This window comes from Brienomyrus brachyistius, unplaced genomic scaffold (genome assembly GCF_023856365.1).
Source record: "Brienomyrus brachyistius isolate T26 unplaced genomic scaffold, BBRACH_0.4 scaffold78, whole genome shotgun sequence".
Classification (NCBI taxonomy): Eukaryota; Metazoa; Chordata; class Actinopteri; order Osteoglossiformes; family Mormyridae; genus Brienomyrus; species Brienomyrus brachyistius.
Genome location: NW_026042353.1, coordinates 497148 through 511915, shown reverse-complemented (window position 1 = coordinate 511915; position 14768 = coordinate 497148). Strand labels below are relative to the sequence as shown.

General features: G+C 46.9%; 1 protein-coding gene and 1 long non-coding RNA gene across 2 annotated transcripts; both read left to right on the top strand.

The window, feature by feature from the left end:
• The first annotated feature begins 327 nt into the window (after positions 1–327).
• Positions 328–2407, top strand: LOC125726842 (zinc finger BED domain-containing protein 4-like). The gene is made up of 2 exons (XM_049003308.1): positions 328–1520; positions 1739–2407. Exons 1-2 carry the CDS (start codon positions 451–453, stop codon positions 2388–2390), a joined length of 1722 nt encoding a protein of 573 aa, XP_048859265.1. The 5' UTR covers positions 328–450; the 3' UTR covers positions 2391–2407.
• A 9070-nt stretch (positions 2408–11477) lies between these two features.
• Positions 11478–12141, top strand: LOC125726847 (uncharacterized). Its single transcript, XR_007388449.1, has 3 exons — positions 11478–11590; positions 11789–11944; positions 12094–12141. It is a non-coding gene; the product is annotated as an uncharacterized LOC125726847 (long non-coding RNA).
• Positions 12142–14768: the final 2627 nt, after the last annotated feature.

The following is a 14768-nucleotide window of genomic DNA, read 5'->3' as shown; positions in this document are numbered from 1 at the left end:
GAACAAGAAGAACTACAAGAGCCTCTTTCCAGAAAATACTCAAATTGGACTTCGGCTGTGTTCAAAACGTCCGCTTGTTTGCTCATTCACTCACTCTATAGTTTTCGCTACATAGAACATTCGCTAGAGGATAAAGGCAGATAACGGTGGATGTACTTCGTACACTAGGAGGATGTTATTTTGTAATTTTGCTACATAATTATGCACCAGAAATTTTTAATTGCTATCTCTGTCACAGAAACAAATGCCAGAATATCCCAATATATAGTGTGAAACTACAACGCTGAAAAATGTACTTGTTGATTTGTTATATATTTTGTAGGGCTGTCGAAATTAACGCGTTAATTGCGATAATTAAATTTTGGAATTAATTACGTTAGAATATTTAACTATAAGCGCAGATGAGTCGCTCCCATAATTCCAATTGTTTTGTTTACCGCGCCACTGAAAATGGAGAAGCAGGAACAGGATGGCCTTCTGGATGGGGAATTTAAATACAAGAAGAACACAGACGGGACAATAAACAAACACGTTGTAATTTGCACTCACTGCAGTAAAGAGTTTCAATTTCACCGTTCATATTCGAGCTTAAAATACCACCTTAATGCCAAACATGCGTTTGTCGGGGCAGCAGCTTCACCCGGCCTGCGTCAGACCACTCTGAGTGAACGCAGGCCACTCAGTAAGTCTTCTTTGGACAAACTGACCGACAATATAGCTAAATGGATAGCAAAGGACTGTAGACCGCTAAGCATTGTGGAGGACAAGGGTTTCGCGGATGTTTTAAAGGTTGCATCTCAGGACGCGTCCTACAAGCCCCCAGCGAGAAGCACAATAACTATTCGAATCCACGAACTGTATGAAACAGAGAAAAAGAAAAAAGAAGAGGCTTTAGTTCACACGGAATGCGTGGCTCTGACAGGAGACCACTGGACAACAGTGAGTAATGACAATTACCTGGGAGTTACTGCGCATTTAATCACTGAAGCCTGGGGTCTGACATCCTTTGCGCTGACTATAATGAAAACGGAAGAGCGTCACTTTGCGGAGGCTTGTGCAGAGCAGTTCCAGACTGTTGCTCGCAATTGGAGCATTGAGGAGAAGGTGACAACAGTAGGCACGGACAGTGCGCGCTATATGATCGCCGCGGCTCGCATCATGCCATTCAATCACATGCCGTGTACCGCGCACATTCTACAGAGATGCATCACAGTGAGCCTCACAGACAGCTTTGTCACTGCACTGGCCAAATGCCGCAAAATTGTTGGCCATTTCAAGCACAGTCCAGCAAACACAGCAGAGCTGAACGCAGAGCAGGTGTCACTGGGGCGCAAGCAGGAGCCGCTGGCCCAGGACGTGCCTACGCGCTGGAACTCCACGCTGGAGATGGTGAAGCGCTTGATCCGCAACCAAACTGCAGTAACCGCGACTCTGGATAAACAGAAGCATAAACTTGTCCTCCTGACGCCTCCAGAGTGGGACAAACTCCAGAGACTGGAGACACTTCTAGAGCCCTGCAGGTGAGCCTGTCATTGTGACCATTATTGTAGGCTTAGATTAAATGTATCAAACATGCATCTTAAATCAGTTTTGTTATTATGAAAACGTCTTATTTAAAAAATAAATGAAATCAAATATTTTATTAATATTACCTAGTATTAAAATAAGCTTTTTAAATTTGCTGTCTTATCTGTGTGTGTGTGTGTGTGTGTGTGTGTGTGTGTGTATTCCACTGCAGATATGTGACTGAACTGCTAGGAGGAGAGGCCTACGTCTCCTGCTCTGTAGTTCTACCTGCCTTCTGCCACCTGCGGCGTGTCATGGAAGTAACTGATGAGGACCCTGCATATGTGGTGAGGTTTAAAGAGAAGTTTAAGGAAGACCTCGCTTCCCGCCAGGCACATACCAACTATGCATGGCTCCAGATTGCAACTGCACTGGACCCACGTTTTAAAGACCTGCGCAGTGTGCCCAAGACTGACAGAGAAGCAGTGTGGACCACACTGGCAGGCATGCTACATGAAGACTCTCCTAGAGGATCACACACTGCAGAAGAAGGTCCAGCCAAGAAGAGGCTGAGCCTGCTGCAGATGGACTCTGACTCTGAGTCAGAGGAGGAGGTACAGCAGGACAGAGCCATACAGCGCTACAGAGCAGAGCCCTGCACTGCCTTAGAGGACTGTCCCTTACAGTGGTGGGCAGCTCATGCAGGAGCCCACAGCCAGCTGGCCCGCCTTGCTCGCAGATACCTGGCCACTCCTGCCTCCACAGTGCCCTGTGAGAGGCTGTTCTCTGTAGCAGGGCACATTGTGAACAAGAAGAGGTCTGCTCTGCACTCAGAGAACGTGGACAAGTTGGTTTGTCTCAGCAACTGGCTGAAGGATGAGTAGACCAGAGGACCGTGTGTTTAGAGCTTGTTCTATGGTTGAATGTGATTTAAACAATAAAACACCGTTGTTCATATTTTTTTGCACTAATCTACCTTACCCAAAAGGATGATTGGAGTTTTTTTCTGTTTGCCTGTTGAAGTAGGCCTATGTTCTGTGAACTTGAAAATGTATATGGATAAAACAATGTGCCTAGTGTAGGCTAGATTCAGACGGGTGGAAAACATTCAGTAACAATCCCTCACAATTATTTGAAGCCCTGTACTGCTTGTACTCACAATTAATAATAAATAAAACAAACAAGTGTGTTAAAAACCACTATCTGTCCCGATTTTTACACACATGATATATTTAGAGTTGCGATTAATCACAATTAATTAATTTTTAGGCTTTGATTAATTTGATTAAAAATTTTAATCATTTGACAGCCCTAATATTTTGTGATAGTACTAGTTGTACTAATTGTAATACAAAACACACCAGAACATGGGCACCAACGTTGCTATTTTTGGACAAGTCCTCATTGTAATTGACATTCATTCACAACGCTTAAGTAAAAATAAAATAAAACTTTATAATGCAAATTTGTACATGTAACTCTGTTATTAATGTACTTGACTGCACTGTATCCACCTACACAAGCACGATGGGGACTGCAGCTGTAACTATGGTATTTTATATTAATGTTCAACACTATATTTATTGTGTGTTAGCTTTGCCCATGTAAAGCAATCAAATACAATAAAATGAGTTTGTAAGGCAGTGGTAGCCCTACCACTATGTAAGCACACATGCAAGTATTTAATGTGCAAGCTACTTAACAATGGTTAATGGTTATAATTCAGACCGTGAAAAGTTTCTCAAATATGGTTTCAACACTCACGTGACAGGCCACAATGCATGATGGTCTAAGTCGACAGACGTAGGGTACAGTTTCTATACACTGCATTTTGGTGTGCCTCACACTGTTTTGCAGTGCACTGTAAAGTGGGTGAAATATATAGTTGAGAATTTGAGCAGCATTTCAAAATGACTAACTATATAGTGGACGAGTGGACATTTCAAACACAGCCTTTGATGGTGATGGTGATGATGGTGAGGATGTCTCCACTTTGCCCAGGATAGTGTGTGCATATTCCCTGCAAAGGCTGCTGCCAAGTGTGGAAAGTCAAACAGCATTAGTCTAATGAAAACATACAGAACCTCATCTTTTAATCATTCCATAAGTATGGGTTTTATCCATCCATCCATTTTCCAAACCGCTTATCCCATTGGGTCGTGGGGGGTCCGGAGCCTATCCCAGAAGCAATGGGCACGAGGCAGGGAACAACCCAGGATGGGGGGACCAGCCCATCTCAGGGCACACTCACACACCATTCACTCTCACATGCACAGCTACAGGCAATTTAGTAACTCCAATCAGCCTCAGCATGTTTTTGGACTGTGGGGGGAAACCGGAGAACCCGGAGGAAACCCCACGACGACATGGGGAGAACATGCAAACTCCGCACACATGTGACCCAGGTGGAGATTCGAACCTGGGTCCCAGAGGTGTGAGGCAACAGCGCTAACCACTGCACCAGCATGCTGCCCCCATGGGATTTATATGTAAGCTAATTATATGCAAAAACTTTTGCTATCAATAAACTGATCTTTTGTTGTTGTTGTTGTTTGGTCGTTACACAAACGCATATTTCAGACATTTTATAGATGCTGCACACTTTCTGCCTGAAGGTTAAACAGTAGAGCATAGGGATTTAACATTCCATTTCATTATAACCTTCACCCTTCTGACACGACACATAAACCTGCCATTGTTATTCTCAGGCGAACGATGCCTGAAGCCTGCGGAATGGCACAGGTGTAATATTCACTGTCGAGGTGTCACTTTTCATTCACGTTGTAATTATGGAGACCCCAGCTGCCTTACTGTGAGGTCAAAGCGAAACGTGGCTTTCATGGGTTTTTCAAATGTTGCCACACGAATGCAGCAGTGCTATTACCTGTCAAAGTTTACAGGTTTTCAGTGACTGACATTTCAGTCACATTTAACTGATTTTACTGGGTCACATGATCGGGGGCGGGGCCTCAGGATTGCATTTCTCTCCACAGTGGGATTTCAGTCACTACAGTCATTGATAAAACAAACACCCAGCAAAGTATTTTTATTCTGTTCTTCAGCTGTATGATCCACTGAGGTGAAATATCATTCTCGTTGGTTATAGAGCAAATGGAATGATAAATAGAATATAAATAGAGACATATAAACGTGATATTTTAAGACATAGATAAATAAAATGCAGTTGAGCCACCTGAGTTACTAGTCCTTAAAACAGACCCAGTCTTAGACTTGAACTCTCAACAAAGACACTGTGCTTTCTGTGAACTTTCCGAGGGAACCCTGGGCTTTGAGTTAAAGCCAGCGGTTCATTTTCAAATAATGCCAGATAAAAATAAATTCCCCCATGCCCACTGGCCCCCTGCTCCTCAATCACATCAATGCAGTGTAACGGCAGTAAGCTTTATTACAGTGTTGGCGTTGTGATGGGAACCATACTCAAACTGCAGAATCATGTGTATGCCCCCCCACCCCCACACACAAAAACCACCCCCTGCCCTCCAAAGTATTTACTACTCAGCAACCCAAAAAGGCCAACCTCAGACAGCAGACATATCACTCAATACTGACTCTGAAGGCAAGAAGGGCCACAAGAGAGGTGAGTGGACTTTCCTTTCTGTTGCAGTGGCGAAGAACGTGCTGTAACATCTGTGTGATTTGGCTACGCTGAGCAGTAGGTTGCTTCCAGGTTCAAAATTTCTGAGACAGCAGTACCCAGGAACAATTTGAGGAGACACTGGGAACGACCAGAAACCAGCCAGGTAAAGGGTGGAAGCGACATTCTAATGGCAGAGATGACCGTCTGTCATGCCCGGCTCGTCCGCTCCTCGTGTGTGCCACGCCCCCTAATTACCCACGTGTGATTTCCTGATCGTGCCCAGTCGTGTCTTGTTTCCTGCTGCCTTGTTCCATGTATTTAAGTTCCTGTTTTGTACTAACCCGTGGTCTGTCATTGATGTTAGTTGGCGTTACATGTCTCCTGCTCCCCGTTACTTTATTAAACCCCCGTTTTCCCCGTATCCCGCTTGCCTGCCTGCTCCTTTCACGCCCTTCCGCACGATCGCCGCTCTCCCCGCGCCAGATCGTGACAGAATGACAGACCCCAACAAGGCTGACTACATCTCCGAGGAGGAGTACTTCCGCCTCGGAGACCAGGTGGTTTTCTGGAGATCCCAACCCGGTATCTCGGAAGATCTACCTGCATGGAGCCTCATCCTCCGGTGTGAGAAGACCCTCGGGGAGCTAGCCCTCGATCTAGACGCCCGCTTGGCCGAGGAGCTGCGCGAGGGTCTCCTGCGGATAGCTCGGCTCCGGACCAAGCGCTCAGTCGCTACCAGCGAGCGGGGACCCGTCCTTCCGCCATCCGCATTAGCGGACGTAGCTCCACCTCCCGCCGCTACCAAGAGCCGGAGGAGGAAACGGAAGGAACCGGCGATCGCCCCGACGATCGCCTTGAGGGCATGTGCCCTCATCCCGGCGGCCCTCCCGGAGGAGGATCGGGAAGTCTCCCCAATCGGCCGGAGGGTCCCTAGCTCTGCTAAGCTGTCTCCCCAGGCAGCCTTTCCTGTCCGGAGAGCACCGGTCCTGGCTACGCCGTCGGAACGGCTGCCGCCGCCCGTGGACCCCGCTCCCGTGCAGCTGCCGCCGCCCGCGGACCCCGCTCCCGTGCAGCCGCCATTGCCGGCGGACCCCGCTCCCGTGCAGCCGCCATTGCCGGCGGACCCCGCTCCCGTGCAGCCGCCTTCGCTGCCGCCGCCGCCTGCGCAGCCGCCTTCGCTGCCTGCTGCAGCTCCCGGGCCGGCGCCCCCTCTGCAGCCGCCTGCTGCAGCTCCCGGGCCGGCGCCCCCACTGCAGCCACCTGCAGCTCCCGGGCCGGCGCCCCCACTGCAGCCACCTGCAGCTCCCGGGCCGGCGCCCCCACTGCAGCCACCTCCTGTTCCTGACCGCGCTCCAAGTCCTGACCGCGCTCCAGTTCCTGACCGCGCTCCAGTTCCTGACCGCGCTCCAGTTCCTGCAGAGGCGCCCCCTCTGCAACCGCCTGCTGCAGCTCCCGGGCAGGCGCCCCCTCTGCAGCTGCCTGCTGCAGCTCCCGGGCAGGCGCCCCCTCTGCAGCCGCCTGCTGCAGCTCCCGGGCAGGCGCCCCCACTGCAGCAACCTGCAGCTCCCGGGCAGGCGCCCCCACTGCAGCAACCTGCAGCTCCCGGGCAGGCGCCCCCACTGCAGCAACCTGCATCTCCCGGGCAGGCGCCCCCACTGCAGCCAGCTCCTGTTCCTGACCGCGCTCCTGTTCCTGACCGCGCTCCTGTTCCTGACCGCGCTCCTGTTCCTGACCGCGCTCCTGTTCCTGTCCCGGCGTCCCCTCCGCCTGCAGCAGCTCCCGAGGTGCCCCCTCCGCCTGCAGCAGCTCCCGAGGCGCCCCGAATGACTTTACTTCCTGGCCCCGTTCCTACTCCCGCTCCTGTGACCCCTGGTCCCTCGCCCCGGCAGCGTCGACCCCGACCTAGGGTCGGCCTGTCTGTGTCCCGCAGGGGAAGGGGACACAGACGCAGGGCTGGGGTCCCGCCCGCCCTGCCCCCTGGCTCGCCCTGCCTCGCCTGCGCTGGGGCTCGGTTGGCGCCTGCGGGTCCTGGCCCTCCGGGTCGGCTGTCGCCTGCGGGTCCCTCTCCGGTGCCTCGTCGCCCTGCCTCGCTCCCCCCTCCGGTGCCTGGTCGGTCGCCTGCGGGCTCCCCGACGGCGGCTCCTCGGTCGCCTGCGGGGCCCCTACCTGCGGCTCGTCGGAGGACGTCGCCGCCTGCGGCGGCTCCCCCCCTCGCCTTACCTTCACCCTGGCCCCTTCCAGCTCCCTCGTCCCCTTCCCTGGTGCTCCCTCCTGCTCTCTCCCTGGCCCCTCCGCGGGTCCCTCGCCCTGTCTCCTCGGCCCCTCCAAGGTCCCCTCCGGCTCCGGCCTCCCGGCCGCCTGCGGCCCCTCCGGCTGCCTCCCGTCGCCCGCTGGGGCTCCCTCGGGCTCCCCTTACTTCCCCCTCCTTCTCTCCCTTCTTTCCTGTCTCTGTCCCGCCTGTCTTTGTTCCTCCTCCTGCCTTTGTCCCGCCGTCCTCTGTTCCTGGTCCCTTTGTTCTGCCCCGCTCTGTTCCTGGTTTCCCGTCGTTCCCTCCCGTCACTCCCGCTCCTTTTGTTCCGCCTGTTCCCTCTGTTTCTCCCTTTCTGATTTGTCTCTCCGCTTTCCCAGCCCTTTGTCAGCTCCTGTCCTATGTTCTGTCTCTTGCCTTGTTTTGTGCTTCGGTCCTGTTCCCCGTCGTGCGTTAATTCTGTTCTTGTTTTTCAGGTCCTGTTCTGCCTCGTCCCGTCCGTCGCCCCCTTCCTTGGCGCGCCCGGTGTAGCGCGCCTTTGGGGGGGGGTTCTGTCATGCCCGGCTCGTCCGCTCCTCGTGTGTGCCACGCCCCCTAATTACCCACGTGTGATTTCCTGATCGTGCCCAGTCGTGTCTTGTTTCCTGCTGCCTTGTTCCATGTATTTAAGTTCCTGTTTTGTACTAACCCGTGGTCTGTCATTGATGTTAGTTGGCGTTACATGTCTCCTGCTCCCCGTTACTTTATTAAACCCCCGTTTTCCCCGTATCCCGCTTGCCTGCCTGCTCCTTTCACGCCCTTCCGCACGATCGCCGCTCTCCCCGCGCCAGATCGTGACACCGTCAACTTATCCGACAGGTTCTCATGAATCGTAGGAAGACATCAAGTAACCTTCAAAAGGAACGGGAAACAGTGTTTGTGTGTGTGTATCACTAATGTGCCAATATGAGAGAGTATAGTGTGAAAATAGAGCAAGAGATAATACATTAAATTCTAGATTTTTTTTGTCTTCAAAATCAATAAAAAAGACATTGAAAGTCATTATTGTCAATTATCTGTCCGTCAAATAGTATCTCATCACAAGCCTTTTAAAGGCAAATCCTCATTTTTTTCTAATTTCTTATGTGTGCTGATTAATGTTGGGTCAGGAGGACAGCGGCAGTGAGCTTTATGTGATTACCGTACATCTCAGATCTCAGAGTGAGGAGAACAGAGGGACAATTTTCCTCTAGTGATATGAAGTCACAGCACAAACTCTTGGTGTGAAAGGTGACCGTCGAGGGGTGTGCTGCTGTGCACCTCAGTGGGTCAAGATGCTATGCCTGTGATCAGAAGGTTGCTGGTTCAACTCTCACTGCTGGCAAAATGACTTCACCCTTAACCCCATACTGCTCAGGGACGGGCTGCCCTTGCTAACTCAGAAAAAGCTGTTATTTTGTATAAAATAATTTGCTATGTAAATTAAGATGCCCTTTTACTTCACTGGAACATCGCATGAACATTCATGTCTTACTGTGTAATCTTACTGGGACAGCTAAGTACAGCTACACAAGCTACAAAGCTACTGTACACATATAACAGCAAGTATTACCTAATTAACAGTTATTTACTAAGGTGTTCACTAACATTTACGTATACGGCTTTAAATTATACCTTACTGGTTAAAATATTTGTTGATTTATTACAGTTAAGTGACGCCTTGATCCGGAAGCACAAAAAATGCTTTCTCTCACAAACTTTTTTATCAACAAATATCAGAAGTTTGTCACTTAATCGAGTTTCTAAGACCATCTTTTACTGCACCTGTCTATGTATGTATTAGACTACCACAAAATAATTATGAAGCTTATAAATAGAAATGAAAATTCCTATGAAACCGGAAACATAAGCTTGCCGGCAGCACTGTGTCGCACGGCACACAATTTGCTCATTTTTAATTTGATTTCTGCCTCTACTGACACATCCCTTTTTGGCTGTGTCACCCTGGCATCGGCCTCCGATTGTGGGTCACTTATATAGTGGGTGTCACTCTGTCACTCTGCTTCCTGGTGAGATGGAAGCCAGCGTGACTGTCAGGTAAAAGAGAGTCAGGTTCTGAGACAGAGCCTCAACCTGCGTCTAAAACGGGGAGCCTCCATCCATTTATAAAACAGAGCCTCCGCCTTCCTATAAATCAGAGAGCCTCCATCCATTTATAAAACAGCCTCCGCCTTCCTATAAATCAGAGAGCCTCCATCTACCTCTAAAACAGAACCTTTACCTGCATGCCTCTAAAACAAAGAACTGCCCCCAATTTATTAAACAGAAAGCCTCCATCTACCTGTAAAACAGAAGGCCACTATATTTGTCAAGGGTGACCTCGGCAGGTCTTTGTCCCATCCGCTAGCAATGACATGTGGCAGTATATAAAACCATAAAAACATTCCTTCCAAGTGCAGTTTAATTTTCTGTATACAGTAACAGTGGTAACAGTGCAACAGTGCCCCCTAGGGTGGTATCACGGTAACTACAGAGCTGGGTTTCACTATCCTGTTCGATGCTCTCATAAATACCACAAAGTTGAGAAAATCAATACAATTTCGACCCAACCCACCTTGGACACAAACTTGTTACACCTCTGCCATCTGGTAGATGCTGCAGAACCCTGTACGCAGACACAAACTGGCTGAGGAACAGTTTTTACCTCACATACATCACACTTCTGAACTCACAGCACTGATCTCAAACATTCTGATGCAATACCCCACATGTGCAATATCCATATTTATGTGCATTTAAAACACTTGATAAGCTCTACTTCTGTGAATTGCTCACCCACCAACTTACCAGCACCGTATTGTGTGTGTGTATGTGAGACAGTGTCTGTACATCATTTATTTTCTGATTCTGTTTTATGCCTCGGATTCTATTTAAATGTAAGTTTACTGTGCATCTGCTGGCGTGTTCCAAACTAAATCTCATTGTACTTACAATGACAATAAAGCATCTCTATCTTCGTCTGTATATAAACTAGGCAACAGTAACACTGTTGCCTCACCAGTCAAGTTAAAAGGGTTAAAATTCCACCTCTGCTGACCGTGGCGTGGGTTTCCTCTGGCAGTCCAATGGCATGTACACAGGCTGCGTGGTACCTTTAATAGCCTAGAAGTGGACCTGCATCCTGTCCTCCAGTGCTGTGCCTCTTGGGATGGACTCCAGCACCTCAAAACCCTGACAAGCATAAGTGGCTAGAAGCTGGATGAATGTGCACCTGAAGACACAGCTCAGATATTTTACATCGCTGGATAAAGTATGAATAAATCTGTACCCGCTGAAAGGCAAACTCTGTTGATGTCCATCTAAGAATAAGGATTATTTCTCTGAGCCTCAGTGTTTACTTCTGTCTCTGTTTTTGTCTACAGCGAGGTGCCTGAGTACAAAACCTCAATGACAATACACTGACATTAGGTTTATATTTGTCTTTGTTTTCTTCACCCATTGGCCTAGTCTACTTTTTGTTCCTGGGAAAAGGATTTGCATTCTTAAGTTCATTTCACACCGTTAATCTGGAATGCTGGTATAAGCTATATCAATGAATAGTTTCCCAATAATAGCAGGAAAATCTATTTCCCATAATTTGGCAGCATTTGGTGATTGGAGACGTAAATTCAGTAATTAAGCAGTGTGGGGGTATACTGGTGTTAATTAATAATATGTTCTATATTGTTACAGATTCCAAGGGCTTCCTCAAGATTATTTGGACAGTATTGCAGATGTCCTTAAAAACACAGTCCACTACCTTGAGAATCCAATCCTTGACGACAGTGATTTTATTTACTATAGAATAGAACAGATAGAAACTACTCTAATCAGATGTTTTCTGAAACGTGAAACTGATTTAGTTTTAGAAAACTTGTCAAGAGCAAAGCTACTCTTGAAGTGTGAACCCAAAAATGTCTGCACAGGTTTTGTTGTAACACCAAGTCATACAGGTACTAGAGGTCAACCTAAAATTAATGTCACCAAAGATCAGCTGGAGTTTTTCCTGGACCATTACTTCACAGTTCCACAGATAGAAGAAATGTTGGGTATTAGTACAAGAACTGTCCACAGAAGAATGGAAGAACATGGACTTTCAATCCATAGCACTTATCAATATCTGAGGAAGACCTGCATAACCTGGTGACAAATGTGATCACAGAGTTTCCAGATTCAGGCTACAATAAAGTGTCAGGGTTTCTTTGCAGTATGGGAGTGAGGTAAGTTTTAGATAAATCTTAAGCATCAACCATATTTGTCTATAATCAAACAACAAATTTAGTTTTTTATAAATATATATATATATATTTGCTTGCCTCAGAACGTATGCAGGTAACTGCAGCACATACTGTACATTCACTACTGTCTGTAGTAATTTGAATTACCAATTCATCTTTTTTATGTCTTTCAAAATTTAGGGTGCAGAAAAAGAGGCTAAGGGAAGTTATGAGGGCTGTCAATCCCATTGGTGTTTTCTTAAGGGGCCTGACAATTAACACCATCAAGTGAGGAGGCTATAGTGTACCATCGCCATGGGCACTCTGGCACATTGATGGCAATCACAAGTTAATCAAGTTAGTAATAAACAATTTACATAAATATTATGAACATTTCTATTACTGAAAATCAAACTGCTGCTTCAATTTGACCAGATCATCTTAATATAGTTACAAAATTAATATAAAATATATATATATTAAATGATTTCTTTATTTTTTAATAGGTGGAGGATTATAATCCAAGGAGGAATTTGTTGTGATCGCCGGTGAAGGGGGTGATCGCACGGGCAGGCAGACGGGCAGGAAGCAGGCAAGCAGACGGAATATGGGGAAAAACGGGCATTTATTCACGGTACAGGGACCAGGAAACATCTGACATCGACTAACATCCATGACGGACAAGACATGGACTGAAATAGACGGGACTGGGCGACACAGCTGGGCAAGATCAGGGAAGCACACGTGGATAATGAGGGGGCGTGGCACACACGAGGAGCGGACGAGCCGGGCGTGACAGAATTGGTGGATACAGCAGAAAAATCATGTATCTAAAAGCTGGCACCAATAACAAAGCCTCAGTTATTAAAAACTTTCTTGAATCTGTGAACCAGTAGTGTTAGTGAAGAATACTGCTGGGTTTTAAACTGTAAAAATTTCATACAATGCAACATCAACTACGCGTAAACAAGCCATTCCAAAACCAGGCGAATTCTTAATTCCAAAGTCCATGTCGCATTTGAAATCTTCATATGAGGCATGGCATGATATTTTTAAGATGTTTGAACAAGTGCTGGCTTGAGGGAACCTTGAAGAATGATGAAGAAAATCAAGTGTAGGTGCAGGGTTACAGCCAAGAGCTGGAATGCTGTCACTTCAGGTGGCAAAAATAAGGATGTCCTCCAGTGTCCGTAAAGGCTGGCTGCTTTTGCCAGGCTTCATGTATAAAGTAAATAAGGCTGAATGGTACTTAAATATATGTGGTTAGAGTGCTGATAGGGGGCGGCATGGTGGTGCAGTGGTTAGCACTGTCGCCTCACACCTCTGGGACTGTAGTGGTTATTTCTCCTTCTCCGCCAAATCAGAAGTCCGCTTGTGCAGTATCCAGAATTCAGTCTTTATTGCAACAATGAAGTTACGACCAAGGCTAGACACGTAAAAGTGTGTCCAGTACTGTTTTACACAAATTTTTATAAGTTCTTATCATTTAACAATATCTCGTCACTTAAGCATCATCATTCCTTCAGCCATTCACAATAATTGTTTTTTCCCTTAAATCCACACCCCTAGGTGATAAGTTTGTCCATTATTTCTTTTACCGTTTGGTCTCTCGGCTGAACATAATGGTGGCGTGAGCAGCTCCACTTGGTTTTTTAAAAATACTCAGCCGTGAACTCAGGCGAATCCCTTCCTTCAGTAGTAAACCTAGGCAGTTTCAGCCTTTTACACATTGTCTAACTAAAAGGTTGATAATATATTTGTCCTTTAACATAGTGATAAAATATACGCTAATAAAAGTGAATATTCATAGATTCAGGACTAACATAAAGTAGCTAACAGAATCTCAGACTAACAAAAGGTGCAAATACATACTCAGTTGATTACATTGTGTTGATTACATTATAATGTTTATATTGTAATGAATACATAATAGATATTTGGCATACTTTTTAATAAAATCATAATACTTGTATTCTACGTTATATAGTACTAAATAATATTCCATAGGACCCGGGTTCGAGTCCCCGCCTGGGTCACATGTATGTGGAGTTTGCATGTTCTCCCCATGTCGTCGTGGGGTTTCCCCCCACAGTCCAAAAACATGCTGAGGCTAATTGGAGTTGCTAAATTACCCATAGGTGTGCATGTGTGAGTGAATGGTGTGTGAGTGTGCCCTGCGATGGGCTGGCCCCCCATCCTGGGTTGTTCCCTGCCTCGTGCCCATTGTTTCCGGGATAGGCTCCGGGCCCCCCGTGATCCAGTAGGATAAGCGGTTTGGAAAATGGATGGATGGATGGATAGAGTGCTGATTTTCTGAAGAATTATCATTCTTTAGAATTCCACATCCTTCTAAGTTTGGTTCTAATTGTGGTTGAGGAATACTTACTCTTAGCATCCAAGAGATAGTCTCTCCAATGGCAGATGGCTTCATTTTCGTATGTGTCGCTCCCTCGCTCAGACCTTTGTTCTGTAAACAGCTGTTCAATACTCTCAAGCTTTTCGTTGATCTTTGTAAATACTGTTCTGAATACGCCTGGATGGCTCTGGATAGCATCCAGTAGTCCACGGCAACAAAGACCATCCTGGAACCTATAAAATAGGGAAAAAAAAACACTAATTTTGAATGGCCTAAAAACTTTGAACATGGATAATACATAATGAGGAACACACCTTTCAAAGTGTGTCCTTGTGCTGAAGGACAAACCAATTAATGATGTCTTGCACCAGTTCGTTTTTATTGCTGACAGTGATGCTTTGCAGACATCCAGCTAGTATCAGGAGGTTCTCACATCTTTCAACAGCTTTGTCCAGGTTTTCCTTAAACTCTGAAGCCACAATCTGATATTGGATTGAAAACATTTATTTTTACAGTGAATTATTTCTTCATCCAAACATTAATATAATATCAAGCTTTTCAAAAACGCACGAGCTGAATATCTCATAAGGAGAACTGACAAGACTTACTAAATTGTCACGCCCAGCTCGTACGATCCTCATGTGTGCCACGCCCCCTGATTATCCACGTGTGCTTTCCTGATCGTACCCAGCTGTGTCTGATTATGTTTGCCCAGCCTTGTGTATTTCAGTCCGTGTCTTGCATTGGTTCCTGGTCTGTCACTGATGTTAGTCTGCGTCAGATGTTTCCAAGTCCCCGTTACCGAAATAAATCCCCGTTTTTCCC